This window comes from Macrobrachium nipponense, chromosome 38 (genome assembly GCF_015104395.2).
Source record: "Macrobrachium nipponense isolate FS-2020 chromosome 38, ASM1510439v2, whole genome shotgun sequence".
Taxonomy (NCBI): domain Eukaryota; kingdom Metazoa; phylum Arthropoda; class Malacostraca; order Decapoda; family Palaemonidae; genus Macrobrachium; species Macrobrachium nipponense.
Genome location: NC_061098.1, coordinates 47,494,447 through 47,514,667, shown reverse-complemented (window position 1 = coordinate 47,514,667; position 20,221 = coordinate 47,494,447). Strand labels below are relative to the sequence as shown.

The window sequence follows — 20,221 nt, the reverse complement described above, 5'->3', positions numbered from 1 at the left end:
TATTTGAGAATAATTTTAAGTATTTGAATGACGTAAGGCTATTTGACTCATGTGAGGCTATTTGGGATTAATTAAAAATAGGGTAAAACACCGCATGGTACAGGGGTGAACCGTGTACGATCAATGTGTACCACCCCAAAATAAGTACATTATAACGCGTCCTGACACCGGAGATGGGCATCAGTCGTGACTTGTTCTTGGTGAGAAACGGAGCTAAAGACCTCTACTCTCCTTTCGAAGTAAGTATTTTCTCCAAGTTAAAAATTAAGGCCAAATTTTAAGATTTAAACAGAGGGTAGTGAAAAGGGTGTACACGGTAGTCCAAATCTCACTAAAACGCTTTCAACATTTTTACTTACAACTTGAAATATTTAGAAGATTGACGCCATCTCGATGTTTACGGACTTGCTTGTGTCAATAAACTTCCCATTTCCTGTGATAAATCCGCACACCACTTGCACCCACAGACGCTGGGGCACTTTCATCACAACAATCGGAACACGGAAACTTACCAGCACGTTTATTAGTAAACAACTGTGTTGGTAGAAGACTACGACGAAGCGTGCACTTGGATAATTTTTTAAATAAATAGTAAAACATCAATATTTTACATTTATGATGAATGATTTGAAAATATTCGTTATTGAAAAAGTAACTCGATTCTCACTCAAATTTAAGTAATTATTTTTTGGAATTAGAACGTTCGTTTAAGTCCTGTATTATGACGTCACGACATCGTGGCTTTCGTACCTATTGTAAATAATTGCCTTACTAAACTTTCTTGCTGAACAGTTTACCAGTTATTCATGCAGATTATCAGCTATTCATGTAATTGTTAGAATCGTAATGCGCATATATATCTTTATTTACTTTTTGGATATATGAAGATTTTTTACTGCCTGATTATCGCCGTAGTGTGACGCAATCGTTTTCGGTCCCTGGGCCTCTTGTTTTCGCACCATAAGAAATTATGGGGCCGAATTTGCAATGACCAGAAAGTCGTTAAAAGAGGAAAGTTAGCATTGAGGGGCATATGTTTTGATTGAGAAAAATACAAATTTAGTCACTAGCTAGCTTGTAAAAAATACTTTATTACAAAAAACTTTATTGACAACTAAGCAGCATACCTACAATGGGTTTCATAGGCAGTGCAAGCACGCTTTTGGGCAATACCTATTATGCAGAAATGGATACGAACACACGTAAAAAGCTCCACCTACCCTCTCCCCCCCCCCTCCACCGCCACCCCTTTCCTTCGTTCCTTCGCCTTTCTCTCTCTCTCTCTCTCTCTCTCTCTCTCGTCTCTCTCTCTCTCTCCCCCCTCTCTCTCTCTCTCTCGCGCCATTCGGTGTGTTCACCCTCCAAACTGGGTATAAGACTACACACAAAACGTTGAAATTGGTGAAATTAGGCTATGTATTGGAAGTATATATACATAAATATTAAAGCAATTTTATCATTATTGCATTACTATGACAACTAGAATTCATGGAAACAGTTTATAATAATGAATCGGCGTATGTGTGAAGCCTCTCCTAATGTGGCAATGATGATTTTGCCATTCTTAGCATGCAAACATTAAAGGTTACATTTATTTCTGGCATACAGCTATTAAAGAAATTCAAAATACTAATATAGACTTAAATAAATGAAAAGTGCTAGCAAAAACAAAAAAGCAAAATAATATATAATCCTCTTATCCGTAGTCGTTCCTCTATGGTTTTTTGGCAGCCAGATGTACGACAAGGTTAGAAACATTGGATTGTATCTACTTTAGAAATATCTGTAATTTTTCGGGGTAATTTGGTTGCAAAAAAGGGATAATATACATTAATTAAATTAAAATTTTTAAATAACAAAGTAAAGTTGAACTAAATAACGAGTAAAGTAAACAATTTAGGGAATAAAACTTTGCAGTTTCGTTGTCTGTTGTTCGTAACTGTGTTTGTGGCGCGCGTGCTTAGGAACCAGGAACAGTAACTTTTTTTAAAGTGCAATGTGGAGTGAATTGAGACCTAAATGTGTATAATAACGATCAAATAAGCACTGTGGAGTTACAGTTGTGATGGCAGTAAGGATAAAAACCACCGATTACAAGGTAAAAATTAATTCAGTTCAAACCATGACTCCGGGAATAAAAAGTTTTATACTTTCAGTAATATAGGCAACAAAATGTTGTTTTATTGTGCTGATTACAACTGCAATCTTGAGTAAGATCAATAAACGTTACATATATACGCTAACATTGTTCAAATGAGTGCTGGGAAGGCTGGGAAAGATGGTGGTCGTCACTGATCAGAACCTGTACATCCACACGGTAGCCGCCATATTGGATTTCAAAACTGCCTTGAAAACATATTTTACGAAGAGAGTCACATGCTTATTTTAGTTCGTATGGGGCTTTCATATATCACATTATGTTGACGAAACTTCAATCTTTTGAATGGTATGCTTAAAGTTGTAATTGTATTCTTTTCACCATTTAAATATAGTGTGAATAAGACCTGTCCACCGTGATAAGGGTTGGTAGTCGCTGGTGTTTCCCCCGATTTGACTGTCTTCAGGGTATTTGGGAATAAAATTTGAGGCTGGCGTACGGCTGGTTTTGAGTGGCGTTTACCGGCTGTTTGATGGCTGGGCGTAACGGCTGTTTTGAGGCTGGTTTTGTACGGCGTTTGAGGCTGGTTTTGTACGGCTGTTTGAGGCTGGCGTCGGGCTGTTTGAGGCTGGCTTACGGCTGTTTGAAGGCTTGGGCGTAACGGCTGTTTGAGGCTGGGGCAACGGGCTGTTTGAGCGGCTGGTTTGGCGGTACGGCTGTTTGGGGCTGGCGCACGGCTGTTTGAGGCTGGCGCACGGCTGTTTGAGGCTGGCGCACGGCTGTTTGAGGCTGGCGCACGGCTGTTTGAGGCTGGCGCACGGCTGTTTGAGGCTGGCGCACGGCTGTTTGAGGCTGGCGCACGGCTGTTTGAGGCTGGCGCACAAGGATATTTGAGAATTATTTGGCTGGCGTAAGGCTATTTGAGACTGGTGAATAAAATATTTGACTGGTGCAAGACTTATTTCACTGATACAAGGCTATTTAAGAATAAGGTATTTGAGACTGATGCAAGGCTATTTGAGACTGATGAAAGTATTTGATTGATAAAGGCTATTTAAGAATAATTAAGGTATTTGAGACCAGCGCAAGTTTATTTGATTGATACAAGGCTATTTAAGAATAATTATGGTATTTGAGAGACTCAAGGCTATTTAAGAATGATTTAAGGTATTTGAGACTGCCACAATGCTATTTGAGGCATGAAGTGCTATTTAAGACTGGTGCAAGGCTATTTAAGAATTAAAGTATTTGAGACATGAGATATTTGAGAATTACATAAGGTTATTTGAGACTGATACTAAATTATGTGAACTATTAAGCTATTTGAGACTGATGCAAGGCTATTTGAGACATGAAACTCTAAGGCTGCCGCAAGGCTATTTAAGAATAATTTAAGTTATTTAAGACTGATGAAAGGGTATTTGAGACTTAGACACAGGCTTATTTGAGACTTAATACAAAGCTCTGTGAACTATTAAGCTATTTGAGACCGGTGCAAGGCTATTTGAGACCAGTGTAAGGCTATTTGAAGGCAATTAAGCTTTTTGAGACTGTCGCAAGGCTATATTAGGGTAATTAAGATTAATTTATGGCAAAGTCATTGTTATTTTAAGACCACTTTTACTTTGGAGATTATGGCTTATTTAAGACTTTAGACTTTTGAGACTATGAAGCCCGAGCCATTTAGGATTGTGATATTTAGGTCAATTTAGACTTTTAAGACTTAAGGCCTGAGAGTTTTAAGGCTTACTATAGTAAGATTTTAAGACCTATTTAGACTTATGGCTTATTTAATTTTGGTAGACTTTTAGGGCTTGCTTAGCCTTGTTCATTTTTGTTTGCGACTGGACTTTTAGGGTTTTTTTTTTTGGGTTTTTTTTTTTTAAAGACTTATCAGGGCTGTTTCAAGATTTTACTTTTAAGGCTTAAGACTTATGTAGGCTTGTTTCCGATTTTGGGGTTCCTTAAGACTTATTCAAGGCCACTGAAGTCATTTAACCTTATTGCAGCTTAAGCCTTATTTATTATTTTAGCTAAAGCTGCAATATATTTTAGGATGACCTATATTTGCAGCTTATTTATATTTAGGATGACCTATTTCCTAATAAAATTATTTCGAAACTCTCAGGAGGCCAAGGTCCCTCCCCACCCCCTCCTGCTCCCCTTCTCCCTGGCCAGGTTAGATCAGGTCACAGCACCCTAAGATGCAGGTCAGGTCACGGAAGGACAATTCGCATACACTATGATAGGTCCCTTTAGAAGGATATACCTACTAGGTTAGGTTGAGGTGTGCTGTAGCTGCGAGTGTCGTTCAGCCTGTAACCACTGACATTTGGCACTAGGTATAATGTCATTGAACGGCCATTGACGTTTGGCCTCTAGTGTCATTTTGCTGCTAATTTTGTTTTGGCCACTAATTATTTTAGCTGCTAATTTTATTTTGGCCGATAATTATTCTAGCCGTTAATTTCATTTTGGCCGCTAATTCTTGTGCCGCTTATCATTTTAGTTGCTATTTATTTTGGCCGCTGTTTAATTTGGCTACGGTTTATTTTGGCCACTTTATTTTGGCCGCTATTAATTTTGGCCACTTTATTTTGGCCGCTATTAATTTTGGCCCCTTTATTTTGGCCGCTATTAATTTTGGCCACTTTATTTTGGCCGCTATTAATTTTAGCCACTTTATTTTGGCTGCTAGTTATTTTAGCCGATAATCATTTTGGCAGCTAATTTTGGCCTCCAATTTCATTTTGGCTTTCAATTTCATTTTGGCAGCTAATTTTGGCTGCTAGTTATTTTAGCTGATGATAATTTTAGCCGATTATCATTTTAGCCACTAATTTTATTTGGCCGCAAATTTCATTTTAGGTAGATCTAGTGTACCTATCTGCGGCGGCCCAGAGTATGGGAGTTGCGATTTTTCTATGCAGTTTTACCTCCTGAACAAGAATTTTAAGTAATATTTATTCGGACGACTGTAATTAACCCCCAGGGGCCAGTACTAAAGGTAATATTTCAGAAGCACTCCGCACTGGATATTAAAATAATCACCTACATGGAAAGAGCATGTGAAAAGCAATATAAAAAGTATAGTAATTATATGAGATTGAACGGGGTGGAATTAAATGAGCTTGATAAGTTTTTACCTCGAATTTTTCCTAAGTCGGGAGAGGTGTTTCCTCTATGGTAATGTTTACTTTTAATGAGCCCTCTAACTTACTTTCTTACGCAAACAAAAGCAGTTCCAGTTACTCATTATTGGCTGAGAGGTGTGACATAGTTATGACGTCATGGATTTCATTACCAATTACGAACGACTTTAGTCGAAAACTTAAGTTTCACTAGCATTTCAGCGGAGTAATAGTTACCTGTCCAGTGTCCACTGGTATCCCTTGTTTGACCGAATACTCGAATAATGAAGCAAAAAACGGCATTTTGTCTTCCTGTACCTATGGCAGGGGCAGTGGCTGGCCCTTCTGGCATTAATTTTGACTGAGACCTTCGATTTCCTACCGATTGTTTGCAGTGCAATGTGGATTACGGTGAATTTTATCATTATTTGTCTAGTGGTGGTCAAGAAGTTATGATTGAATATGCTCAGACATAATTTCATTCTAAAGCAAAAAAACTGGAGTGTTGTGGAGCTATTTGTCAGATGACTACAACAGGAACGCCTTTAGGTGTGATCCGCCACAGTAAGTAGCCTTACTGTAACCCCTGTGGCTAGCGCGCGCAGCGCAACATTACCTCTTGCCGTGCTTGCCAAGAATCTTTAAATATGCGGATAAGGCGCGAAGCGCCGTTCCGCTACGGCCTAACTGACAGCGCACACAAATCGATCGTCATGGATATGTAGTCGCTCCCTACTTTGTTTGTTGTTGCTTTGGTATCGCCGCCATATTGGTTTTGGTGTTCCGCCGATTTCGGTCGGCGGCCGAGTCGCCGTGTTTAGTACTGGCCCTTGGGGGTTAATTACAGTCGTCCGAATAAATATTACTTTAAATTCTTGTTCAGTGGGTAAAATAACATAGGAAAACGTCAATTGCCGTAGTCTAGGCCACCGCGGATTGCTTCTGTAGAAATACCTTAATATATACAAAGGATGGATGTGTCAAATGTTGCACTTTTAGCACTGATGACCTTTGCTATTGTCAAATGTGGCACTTTAGCATTAATGACTTGAATTGTCAAATGTGCCCCACTTTTAGCATTGATGACCTTTGCAATTGTCAAATGTCGTAATTTTAGCACAGATGACCTTTGCAATTATCATGTGACTTATAAGCAGGGTCTCGGATAGCGTTGGTTCTACATATTTTAGTGCTTTACATAATGTTAGGAGTATTTTGTATCCTTGCTTGTACTGGGATCCAATGTAGCTTAATTAGTGGCGGGGGAGGGGCCAGTTTCTCTCACGGTAACGTAATTTTATTAATCTGGCGGCTCTGTTTTGGACCCAATGCAATTTTCTTAGTATAGTTAGGGAGACCGTTGTACATTGAAAGTATATTTGGTTACAAATGGCGGTAGATGTAGGGTACTTATCCGTGGTGGCTTAAACTATGGCAGTTGCGGGTTTCTATGCAGTTTTACCTCCTGAAGAATTTTAAGTAATATTTATTCGGACGACTGTAACCCCCAGGGGCCAGTACTAAACACTGCGAAATACATTGGACGCCCCAATCCCAAGTGGATGTCGTATCCGCGGTTACGTTCCTTGCAGTCCGTGCGGAACTATTCTGTAGAGTTGCCAAATACTCCTAAGTTCCTCAATTATATTAGTGTTTATTGATGACGAACCAATAGTTCGTTTGAACTGCTCCTTTCTGGCTGATGGAAGGCTATTTGAGAATAAAATATTTGATTGACGCAAGGCTATTTGAGGCTTAATTGAATTATTGGGCTGGCGTGAGGTTCTTTGAGACTTAAGGCTATTTGAGACTGACTTAAGGCTATTTGGGGATAAATTATTTGACTGAACTTGGCTAACTGAGATTGAAGTAATGTTATCTGAAATTGACGTAAGGCAATGTAAGACTGACGTTAGGGTATTTGAGACTGATGTAAGGCTATTTGAGAATTTTAAATTGACTGACGCAAGGCAGTTTGACTCATTAAATTAGCGCGGTGACAATATCCACTTCGTAAATGATTTGACTTGGTATAAGGCCGAGACTATTGCAAGGCACAGAGAATTAATTATTTGAGACTTGACAGATGGTTATTTGAGTGACAGTTATTTGAGAATAATTAAATTTGCCTGGCTTAAGTCTATTGGAGACTGGCGTAAGGCTATTTGATGATTAAGTTATTTGAGGCTGATGCAAGGCTATTTCAGAATTGAATTATTTGAGACTGACTTAAAGCTATTTGTAAATAATTAAATTGAGACATTTGTCGATTTGAGTGACCTAGAGATATTTGAGAATAATTTAAGTATTTGAATGACGTAAGGCTATTTGACTCATGTGAGGCTATTTGGGATTAATTAAAAATAGCTATTTGACTGTCATCAGGGTATTTGGGAATAAAATTTGAGACTGGCGTACGGCTGTTTGAGACTGGCGTACGGCTGTTTGAGACTGGCGTACGGCTGTTTGAGACTGGCGTACGGCTGTTTGAGACTGGCGTACGGCTGTTTGAGACTGGCGTACGGCTGTTTGAGACTGGCGTACGGCTGTTTGAGACTGGCGTACGGCTGTTTGAGACTGGCGTACGGCTGTTTGAGACTGGCGTACGGCTGTTTGAGACTGGTGAATAAAATATTTGACTGATGCAAAACTTATTTCACTGATACAAGGCTATTTAAGAATAAGGTATTTGAGACTGATGCAAGGCTATTTGAGACTGATGAAAGTATTTGATTGATAAAGGCTAAGAATAATTAAGGTATTTGAGACCGGCGCAAGTTTATTTGATTGATACAAGGCTATTTAAGAATAATTATGGTATTTGAGAGACTCAAGGCTATTTAAGAATGATTTAAGGTATGAGACTGGCACAAGGCTATTTGAGGCATGAAGTGCTATTTAAGACTGGTGCAAGGCTATTTAAGAAAGTATTTGAGACTGATGAGATATTTGAGAATTACATAAGGCTATTTGAGACTGATACTAAATTATGTGAACTGTTAAGCTATTTGAGACATGAAACACTATTTAAGGCTGCCGTAAGTCTATTTAAGAATAATTTAAGTTAAGACTGATGAAAGGGTATTTGAGACTTTATACAAAGCTATGTGAGAACTATTAAGCTATTTGAGACCGGTGCAAGGGTATTTGAAAACAATTAAGCTTTTTGACTGTCGCAAGGCTATATTAGGGTAATTAAGATTAATTTATGGCAAAGTCATTGTTATTTTAAGACTACACTTTTACTTTGGATTTCTATGGCTTATTTAAGACTTTAGACTTTTGAGACTATGAAGCCCGAGCCATTTAGGATTGTGATATTTAGGTCTATTTAGACTTAAGACTTGAGGCCTGAGAGTTTTAAGGCTTACTATAGTAAGATTTTAAGACCTATTTAGACTTTTATGGCTTATTTAATTTTGGTAGACTTTTAGGGCTTGCTTAGCCTTGTTCATTTTTGTTTGCGACTTGGACTTTTAAGGGTTTTTGTTTAAGACTTATCAGGGCTGTTTCAAGATTTTACTTTTAAGGCTTAAGACTTATCTAGGCGTGTTTCAGATTTTGGGGTTCCTTAAGACTTATTCAAGGCCACTGAAGTCATTTAACCTTATTGCAGCTTAAACCTTATTTTAGCTAAAGGCTTATTTATATTTAGGATGACCTATTTCCTAATAAAATTATTTCGAAACTATCTCAGGAGGCCAAGGTCCCTCCCCACCCCCTCCTGCTCCCCTTCTCCCTGGCCAGGTTAGATCAGGTATCAGCACCCTAAGATGCAGGTCAGGTCAGGTCACGGAAGGTGAATTGGCATAGGCTATGATAGGTCCCTATGGAAGGATATACCTACTAGGTTAGGTTGAGGTGCGCTGTAGCCGCGAGTGTTGTTCAGCCTGTAACACTGACATTTGGCACTAGGTATGTCATTGAACGGCCATTGACGTTTGGCCTCTAGTGTCTTTTTGGTGCTAATTTCATTTTGACCACTAATTATTTTAGCTAATTCATTTTGGCCGCTAATTCTTGTGCCACTTATTTTAGTTGCTATTTATTTTGGCCGCTGTTTATTTTGGCCACCTTATTTTGGCTGCTATTTATTTTAGCCACTTTATTTTGGCTGCTAGTTATTTTAGCCGATAATCATTTTGGCCTCCAATTTCATTTTGGCAGCTAATTTTGGCCTCCAATTTCATTTTGGCAGCTAATTTTGGCCTCCAATTTCATTTTGGCAGCTAATTTTGGCCTCCAATTTCATTTTGGCAGCTAATTTTGGCTGCTAGTTATTTTAGCTGATAATAATTTTAGCCGATTATCATTTTAGCCACTAATTTTATTTTGGCCGCAAATTTCATTTTGCTCGCCAATTTCATTTTAGCGGCTCAGGGTCATTAAGCAGCTAGTTTTTATATTTAAGGTGTTTGGTATGGAACGAGAACCAGATTAGTAAGATTAGTAAGTTGCCCAGGCTAATAGAACTTGCAGCTTGCAAACGTCCACACCCTAAACCGCATTGTGCCATAGTTGCAACTTGTCGGCGAGACATTTTAGTTACTTAAATCATAACTAGATTATAAGTAGGGTTAAGTAGCATCGCACTACCTGTCTTGAGATTTAAATAAATGTAAATACCTAATATTTAAGGAAAATAATTAAAAATAATCCTGCGCAATTAATACTTATTACTTAGATTTGATTAAATCTTTTTATCAAAACAGCTTGGGCTACAGGACATGACCCTGGGGAACCCCACGTACGTCGAAGGAGGGAGTTTCCGCCATCTTTGAATTTCTCTACGTCCTGTTCTTTGTAAGTATTGAGAGAGGATATGAAGTACAGCAACGCTAAAGTAACACCTTTACTTATGACTTCTGTACTCATAAACTACCTAAATTGCCCAAAATAGAATGCTATAAGTGTCAATTAACATACTACACTAGGTTAGGTACTGTGTGAAGAGGTTGAGTGTTCCTAAGACTATTGAAGTGCTACTTTTTTTCCCCTGCAGATCTCAATGGAAATGTGCTGCGGACGGCAAGTGCATCGACCAATCGCAGAGGTGCGACGGCTACCAGCACTGTTCCGACTTCTCGGATGAGATCGGCTGCAGTAAGTAACAAACTCCTTGAAGCTACTTTTTTCCACTTATCAAAGTGTCTGGTTAATGTACTTCTAAAGCGTCTGGTTACTTGTTAAGTTGCTGTGTGTTCCTTGTCCCTGGGGAATTGCTACGTGATGGGGTATACTTATGTCAGTGCTTATTTAAGTGTGAGGTTAATGCATGTGTAGTGTGTCGGGTTGATTAACTTATAAAAGTTGCTCCTTGTTCTGGGGTAATTGCTACCTTATGGGTTTTGTTGCACAAAAATGTATGAATGTAGTTTTCGCTTTCTTTTGTCCACACTTAGTGTCAGGTTGATTCACTTGTAAGGAATGTCGGGTTGGATTCACTCACTTGTAAGGAGTGTCGGATCGAATAGATTCACTTATAAAAGCTGGTCCTAGTTCCTGGGTAAATGCTACTTGAAGGGTCCTATTCTCCAAAAATATAATTTTTTTTTTTTTTTAAGAATTGACTTTAAGAATTGACTTCTAACAATTTGCCTGTGTCAAATAAGTGTGCAGACTTGACTATTTTATTTAAGTGTACTAAAATTAGGCTCATAAGTGTTACTTGAAGTCAAGATACTTACAAAATGTTTTTTGTGGAATTACTTAAGGATCATTGAAACTTAAAAATTGAAACCTCGTAGGTGTTCATGAAGTCTCTAATTTTTTTCTTTAGCCCAACTAGACAATTTTCTAAGTGTGCACTAACTTTAACTTTACACTTTTCAAAGTAGACATTAACTTTTAACTATACACATTTCAAAGTACACATTAACTTGACACTTTTCAAAGTACACATTAACTTTCAACTTTACACTTTTCAAAGTACACAAACTTTTAACTACACTTTTCAAAGGACATATGCAATAACTTAAAATTTACACTTTTCTAAGTACACATACTGTACCGTGACACTTTTCTAAGTTACTTAGAACGTGACTTAAAAAATTGATAAGTTAGTGTGTAGTACTTATAAAGTACATACACTACTGCTAAGTACACTTTATACACATTTCTTAGTACATTTCTAGTACATTTACTAGACTTTTCTAAGTATACACACTTAACTTTACACTTTTCTTTTTGGTACCTACTTCAATTTTCTTATTACACCCTAACAGTATGCTTTTCTTGTGTGCACACGATCAGATCACTTTTCTAAGTACACACACTAACTTGACACTTTTTTAAGTGAAGCTTTTGGTACCTATTACAATTTTCTTAGTACACCCTAACAGTATGCTTTACTTGTGTACACACAATCAGATCACTTTTCCAAGTACACACACTAACTTGACACTTTAATAAGACTCAAACATTTTGCTTTTTCCACATAATTATCAGCTCTGTTGTGCTTTTTTTTTTCTCACAAAATGTCTGGATGAAACTTTTCTTTTTAATATCTTTACTCTCATGACTGTCTTGTGAAATGCAGTTGATTCAGGTAAAAATCTTAAGAGCTGAAATTTTGCACTTTTATTCGTATAAGCCATAGACAGTATAACTTGAGTTGTCAGTGATGAGTACTGTATCTGTCCCTGTAATTGTCAACACCCAAAGCAGAAGAGGCTATTTTATGTGATGAGAACAGGGACTTGCGTGAATAATATATTCTGGAGCATATTCTTGATCTCTTCCTGTTTAAGGTATAATCGGTATCTTTAAAATCAAACGCAACTGGATGTGAATGAGCAATTTGTGCAGCATGAAAGAATGCTCGCGTGTCAGATTCACCAGCTGAATCGGCTTCAAATCTTGGTTTCGCTGTTTCCCATCATGACAATAAGTGCCTTCTGTGAAGTACTAAATGATTAATGGTACATGTATGAATTTGGAGAAATGTCTGCAGTCTCCTCCATGCTGACCCAACAGGCATTTTGTGGATGCCTGCTGGAAAGCTGGAGACTGAATTAAGCGTTGGAGCTAGTCGTTGATGTTCTGAAATATTGTGCTGTTACTCGGCACCTCGTCATCACATACGTTGTCGGTGAAGTGTCAGGACACTGCCTGGGGATGACGCTTAGCTATGCAACTGTAGGGTCTTCTAGCATATTCAGACCAGGTTTTACTTTGTGATTAATCAGTGTCATTCCAACATCTGAGTACATGGTACTTAAAAGGAGTTGACTCCCTCCTTATTCTAGAAAGTCATGAACTTTGACTTAATTGGCGTTTGGAAAGAAAGATCTGCTGTAAATAAATGGCTTGTGTAAAGAAGATCTGCTGTAGATCTGTTGTGAATAACTGGCTTGTGGAGAGAAAGATTGTTGTGAATAACTGGCTTGTGGAAAGAAAGATCTCTGATTTTACCTTGGAATAGTTCATTTGGACTAAATATTCTCTTGTTGATAAGCGAGCCTGCACACTTTTAGCCATATCTTTCCCTTCACCATGGACTGCAAAAACTGTCATACGTCCTCAAGCTGATTTTCCTGTACAGAGGGGGAGAGGGGTATTACAGGCTGGCTTCTATCCCAGAGGATAGCATCCGTGATGGTCCCAACCCAGATGCTGCTATTCTTCTTGGAGCGACCACTTATCGATTGGAGTAGAAGGCGTAAAACATCTGGTCTTCTAAGGCTAGTAATGGTTACCAATGATAAATATTTGGCAAATCTAATCCATACTCCATTCCTGTTCTCTTACTGCTTGTTCAGAGTCATTTCAATCTTCTGATCTGGTGGAAGTTTACAGTAAGTCTTGCCACTCGAGTAAAAGGAATAGATTTAGGACATGTTCTTATCGGCTAGTATCGTCGTCGTCTGCCAGTAGTAAAAAGCCAAAAGTCTCAAGTAATATGCAAAAATTCATAAAAAATGGTTACCAGATCTGACAGTGGTAGTGCTGAAAAAGTATTTACACCTGAAAAAGGATTTCCACATCTGTGAAATAGGAGCCAGAATTTAGTCATGTCTGATCCGGATGTCAAAATATATTAAATTAAATCTTAACGAATGAGTTACATGTTTCAGAAGCCACTTCACACTGTTCTGTATTGTTCTTTGGTAATATGGATCGGAAGTGCATTCAGATGGGAGAGCTGTTGGTGAAATAATTAAGTGCACCTATTACTCGAGACCATCGGTCTGTAGTTGAAAATAGTAGTTCTGCAACAAACTTATCTATATTGATGTCTTGGTTCGAAAATAGCTGAATCAGGGGCATTTGTTTCATCACTTCAACTCTGGCAATAATCCATCACATCTATTACAACCTCTGCTGGGGCGGGGGGCCTGTTCTGCATAGCACATTACATTGTAAGACTCCCCTTTCACAACACTACTGTCCAAAGAAAGCAGGAACATAGTCTTACCACTGTATGAGAGTTGCAGTCTATTCTCTAGAATTTGTTCTATCTTTTGTGACAAAAAATTTCATGGAACAAAAATGGTTTTTGCAGTGATCTACAAGTTGTGTGAAAATGATTGCGATTGAGAAAGAAGGAAAATGAATAAAGCGGCTTAGTTCAGTTTCAGTCGTTTTAGTTATTTTTCAGTAGGGCGTCCAAACGATGGGATTGAGACACACTCCCAAGCAAAAATTCTTCAGTCTCATCATAAAAGGGATTTTGACGTAGGAAAAATCTATTTCTGGGTGATTGGCTCGTGTCGCCCTATGAAAGTATCCTTAATATCATTCTTTCTAGGTAAAATTAATCTAAAATTACCAGAGAAAAACAAAATTAAGAAAATGTCAGTAAAACTGACTCGCTCACTCTATAAAAGAAGTGTCGGTATGAGAATATAGGCGAGTGGGATCACTACCACGAGTCATTCACCATTTAGACCTTCCAACGTAAAATCCCCACCAGAGAGAGCTGATACCAAAGGGTGATGCGGCCGCTACTACTACTACTACCGACGCCACGGACAGCAGCGCCCCTAGCGGTCATCCTTAATCTATGAACATCTTGTCCTGCAGGGTGGGTAAAAGAAGACAGGGTGGGTTTCATAGGGCGACACGAGCCAATCACCCAGAAATAGATTTTTCCTACGTCAAAATCCCTTTTCTGGGCTCAGCTCGTGTCGGCCTATGAAAATGTACCAGAGAAACAGACAAGATGGCAATAAGGACAAATGAAACCCAATAGTAAAAAAGAGATATATAATATAAGTGAATCAGGGACATTACAGTATACAAACAAAGTACTTAAAACTAACTTATCCTAATACAATGGTATGATAAAGAAAGCAATCAATATAAAGTACTTAAAAATTAACTTATATTAGACATAGTAACACATAATAATGTAATGGCAAAATAACAAAGAATGATTCACTTAATTAAGATATTTACAAAATATACCAAACACCATTGTGTTCTACCCTAGCATAAAAACTAAGGGGATAGAAAGGCACTGAGGTACATTATATGTACATAATGTGGATGTCCCTAGCAAAAAAATAAGGGACAATCCACCAATATGATTCTAGCGGCTAAGGCTAGAGTATTCCGAGTAGCATGGCAATAGGGTGAGGCATGTTGGACGAGATAGGTAGAAAGGAGACCTGGATCTATACTACAACTACTATGCAGTATCAGGAGAAACAATGTTTCCCGCTGCTACTGCAGAAAATTTTAAAGATTCCAAGGACTTTAGATAATGATGTTTAAAGACTGTCGGTGATTTCCATCCAGTGTACTTTTTAAGATCCTCAAAGTTCATATGTTGAAAGTAATTAATTGAGGTGGCTACTCCTCTGATGTCATGTGCTTTTGGAAATGAATCAGGATTGGCTTGTTTAATGAAGTAAAGGATCTGTTGTCTGATTCCTTTTACTGATAAAGTGCCACCTTTTTCTCTCATAAAGAGAGAACCTGAGGATCTTGATGTACGAGATAGAAAGGCTCTTAAAGTTGATACTGGGCAGAGAGAAGGATCTTGCGGAAGTGGGATGACTTTCCAAGGAGCCCACCTTGCAAGGGGATCCTCATTTTTAGCTAAAAAGCTACGATCTGGTGAAAGTAGAACTTCTCCTGAGGGGAGGAATTCCACATGACCCGCATCTCTGGATAGAGCCGACAGTTCTGAAATTCTGGCTCCTGAAGCCAGGCTTAATAAAAATAACGTCTTTCTAAGAAGCATTATAAAAGTGCAAGACGAGTTGTCAGTATCTGAGGCTAGTTTGAGGAGGACATTTAAGAACCATGAAACTGCAGTAGGCCTTTGAGAGGGTCTAAGTCTAGCACAGGCTTTGGGAATAGATGTAAAGTAAGAATCTGTTAGGTCTATGTGGAAACCCAACTGAAAGATTTTCTTCAAAGCCGATTTATGAGTAGTAATAGTGCTAGCTGCTAAGCCTTTTTCAAACAAGGATCTGAAAAAGGATATAGCTAAGTTAACTGTCATGGTTGTGGCGTTTGATTCTTTCAGGAAGGATGCTAATTTTTTAACAGCCGAGTCATATTGTCTAATAGTTTACTCTTTTATCTGATTCTAGGAAGAGGATGTTTTGTGGATCAATGTTAGCATCTTTGTTAGCCGCAAACTTCATGAAGTCCATAAAGTTGGGGTCTGGAGAATTCCTGAGGAAGCGAACACAGTCCTCATTTGTACTGATTGTGACAGCTTGGGATTGGGAATCCGTTGAGGTCGGAGACCCAATTCCAGAAGCAGAGGATACCAGTTGCTTTTTGGCCAGTCTGGAGCAATCAGTGCTACTAGTCCCAGGAAAGTCCTCAGCTTGCTCAAGACCTTCAAAAGAAGATTCACTGGAGGAAAAACATAGATTTTCCTCCACTGATTCCAATCTAACGACAGGGCGTCCGTGGCATAAGCCAGAGGGTCCAGGTTGGGGGCCACATAGCAAGGGAGCTTGTGGTTCGCTTGTGAGGCGAAGAGATCTACTTGGAGACCTGGGACTCTCCGGCATATCCACTGGAATGACCCGTCGTCTAGAGACCATTCTGATTCCAGAGGGACTGACCGGGACAAGGCGTCTGCTATCACATTTCTTACCCCCGCCAGGTGAGTGGCGGACAGATGCCATCTGTGTTTGTCTGCTAGTGCAAAAATGGCTATCATGACATGATTCACGTGTTTGGATTTGGACCCTCCCCTGTTGATGCAATGTACTACTACTGCACTGTCCAAAACCAGTCTTAGATGAGACTTCTTCGGGGGAAGGAGCCTCTTCAGGGTAAGAAATACTGCCATCGCTTCCAGGACGTTTATGTGAAGCTGGCGGAACTGGACCGACAAAGTCCCCTGAACTTGTTTGAATTGAGAATATCCCCCCCACCCGGACAGGGAGGCATCCGTGTGAATGGTTAACACTGGAAGGGGATATTGAAGGGGTACTAATTTGGCAAGGTTCTTCACTTTTGTCCATGGACGGAGCTGATTGCGAAGGATCTGTGGGATTACTGACAACTTGTCTCGAGATTTGGTGTTTGCTCTTGATCGCCAAACTCTATTTATATCTTTTAGCCTTGCTTTCAGGAGGATGTCTGTCACTGAGGCAAACTGGAGAGAACCTAGGATTCTTTCCTGGTTTCTCCTCTATGTTTGTTTGCATTTGAGAAATTGTTTCACAGACTTGGCTATTTCTTTTCTTTTGACCACCGGAATTGACAGATTGGGAAGACAAATCCCATTGGATTCCTAGCCACTGAAAACGAGACTCCGGAGTGAGCCTGGATTTTGTTTTATCTGGAACCCCAGATGTTCCAGAAATTGAACTACCTTCTTTGTGGCTTTGAGACATTCCTCCACCGTTGGTGCACAGATCAACCAATCGTCGAGGTATGCTGCTACCATTATCCCTTGAGTTCTCAACTGCTGAACTACCACTTCTGCTACTTTCGTGAATACCCTGGGGGCTACATTCAGACCGAAGGGCATCACTTTGAATGAGAAAGTCTGATTTCCTAGTTTGAAGCCTAGGAATGGACGTAAGTGTCTGGCTATAGGGATATGATAGTATGCGTCTGTAAGATCGATGGAGGTTGTGACGGCCCCACGGGGAAGTAAGGTCCGTACCTGCGAGATGGTGAGCATTTTGAACTTGTCGCAACGAATGAGAGTTTAGCTTTGACAAGTCTAAGATTACCCTTCTTTTTGTTGAGCCTTTCTTTGGCACGCTGAATAAGCGACCTTGAAATTTTAGATGCTTGACTCTCGCAATAGCTCCTTTCTGAAGGAGTTCCTCCGCATAATCTGTCAATTCCTTTGATGGTTCCTGATAGAATGATTTGATTGGAGGGGGATCTTTGATCCAACTCCAACCCAATCCTTTGGACACGATGCTCTGTGCCCATTTGCTGAACCCCCACCTGTGATGGAAGAGGAACAGCCTCCCTCCTACCTGGGGAGCCTCGCTGTTGTTGGGCGGGTTGACCTCCGCGCCCTCCTCTGAATTGTCTACCTCTTGCAGCTCTTCCTGTGCCACGCTGGCAAAAGTGGCCCCTCGCCCTGCTACCCCTAGAGAACCTATTAAAGGCTGGGTAGGCCTGGCTTTCGTACATAGAATTGAAGGCCGGCGAGACTGCGTAGGAGGTTGACGGTTGACTCTGAGGAGACAACAGGAGGATGGGTTGTGTCTGTTTTGAAGTAGACGGCTGTCCCTGTTGTGTAACTGGGACGGCCTGAACAAATTGCTGTTGCTGCTGTTGCTTCTGGTAAGGCTGGAACCTTCTTCCTGTCTTCTTAAGCTTCTTACCAGCAGCAGGGGTGGTCTCTTGTTTCCTCTTGGAAGAGATGCCCCATCTAGCTCTAAGGCTCTGGTTGAGCCAGCAGCCTCGTGGTGCACCTCGTTCACAGAGGACTCTGGGAAGAGGTCCGCACCCCACATGCTGGAAGCCAGGAGTCTATTAGGCTCATGCCTGATAGTGGCCTCCTGCAAGACGTGCTTTCGGCAGTTCCTCCTAGCTAGGAAGAAGTCGAAAGCATCAGCTTGGACTGTCTGAAGCTGAGATTTGGCCAGAATCTTGAATAAAGGTTCTGTGCCATAAGACAGGGCAGCCATTTCTGTAATGATTAGGGAGTTAAGGGACCTCCCAAATCTTGTTCGAGCATCGAACTCTGCCTGAATCAGGGTATCAGGCAGTCTTGGAAGCTTCTCGCCAAACTGATCCATTGCGCAGTCTTGCTTAAGCTTACCTATCGAGAACGTGGCAGGCAAGTTCTCCCACAATTCTCCAAAGGCTGGGAAGAGCGGAGAAGTAGATTCCGCTTCCCTCAGCTGTGGCATGGGCTCGTCTTTGAGGACTGCCTGAAGAGTTGCTTCTACTATTTTGGTAGCGAACGGAAGAGAAGCCTCCTCTTCCGTAGCGAAAATAGTGAACGGACTCTTGAAAGCTTGGAGTTTGGTGTTAGTACACTCCCAATCCTCCAGGCAGTGAACCCATTCCCGCTGTGCGTGATCCCTACTATACAGCAAGTACACTCCCAATCCTCCAGGCAGTGAACCCATTCCCGCTGTGCGTGATCCCTACTATACAGCACACACTCGGGAAATCTTGTCCTCTCTAGTGAGAGCAGCAACGGTCAGCCTAGCATACCCAATGAAAGGCTAAGTCAGTCCAGGAGGATAGAACTCGAAGTCCTCAATTCTTTGAGTTCCACACTCCGGGATAGAGATCATGCCGTCCTTGAAGGGGGCATAAGCGGCCACTCTCCATGGGTTATCCATGGAGAAGGCTGGTAGGGATTCGTAGGGAGGTAACTGCAAAATGCCAGTACCTGCTACAGGGGAGCTTGGCTGAGGAACCTGACTAAGTCCAGCAAAACGGTCCTCTTGCTCTCTAACTCTGTTAGAGAGATCCTGAATGGATTGGCCAGACTGGTTGATGGTGTTTGACAGCTGCGCAAACATCTGTTCAAACTTAGACCCCAGCGAGCCAACCATCTCTCCCACTTGCTGCATCACAACTGCCGAAAAGGTGGTGGGATCAAAGGAGCTCGGTCCCGCCACCCCAACAGGAGTTACCGGAGTAGATCTGGTGGATGCCGGAGAAGGCGTTGGCTCGGCCGGAGCGCGAGCCTTCTCCTTAGAAGCCTTGCTTCTAGAGCTCTTAGAGTAGGAAGAGCTCGGCTTTGCCTTCACCGCGTCAGCGTAGGAAGTCGTAGACTTCCTAGCTGAAGAAGACGACGACTTCTTAGAAGTCGTCTTATGGAGAGTCTTCTGTTCTCTCTGTCCCTTCACCTTCGGGGGTACAGAAAGAGCGGGAGAGCGGGCAGGGATCTCAGATCCCGTAAAGCCTTGGAAAGAAGCAGAAGAAAGGACAGGGGAAGAAGATCCAGGAGCGCCCAAGGAAAGACCTTGGGCGCCCGACACACCTACCTCAACCAACAAATCCTCTGCCCCTACCGCCATAGGCTCGATGTTCAGGTCCAGGTTAGCCACATCTGGGACCGGCTCCTGCGTGGAGACGGACCCGAACGCCTGCTGCACCTCCTGCTGGATCGAAGCTATGAGAGGGGCTGCCGAGATGGGGTCGACATAGCCGGTCGACTTGCCACCGGGGAAGATCTGAACGGCCAGCTTCTTGTCCAGAATGTACGGCTGGCCCTTGGCGGCGTTCTTCCCGAAGCCGCCCACCCAAGCCTTCAGGGTTGCCAAGGCGACTTCCTTCACGGCGGCAGCCTGAAAGAGAAGGCGATATGAAGCTTCTAACGGCGGAGACAGGGTTGAACGAAGCTTAAAACTAAGTGTTATTAGTGATAAGACCAAGAAGTCTAAGAGTAGACTTACTCCACCCAACAGCTGACTAACGAGGTCGTAGCAGATGGTGCAAGCCTCCGGGTGCCAAACGATCAGTCCATTGTGGGTGGTGGCACATGGGGCGTGAGTCCTACACACCTCATGGGCGCAGGGGTCGTAGTGTGTTGCGTTGCAACCCGGGACCTGACAGTTGGTAGCCTGTAAGTGGAGAGATACATAAGTAT

The 20,221-nt window shown here is 41.1% G+C and overlaps 1 protein-coding gene across 1 annotated transcript in view; it reads left to right on the top strand.

Annotated features, from left to right (window-relative positions):
* LOC135209727 (vitellogenin receptor-like) overlaps positions 1-20,221 on the top strand; it is a 136,004-nt gene that overhangs the window by 2,123 nt on the left and 113,660 nt on the right. The window contains exons 2-3 of the mRNA XM_064242492.1: positions 9,942-10,032; positions 10,232-10,332. Of these exons, the coding sequence (XP_064098562.1) occupies positions 9,942-10,032; positions 10,232-10,332 (192 nt within the window). The remainder of the gene's footprint in view (positions 1-9,941; positions 10,033-10,231; positions 10,333-20,221) is intronic.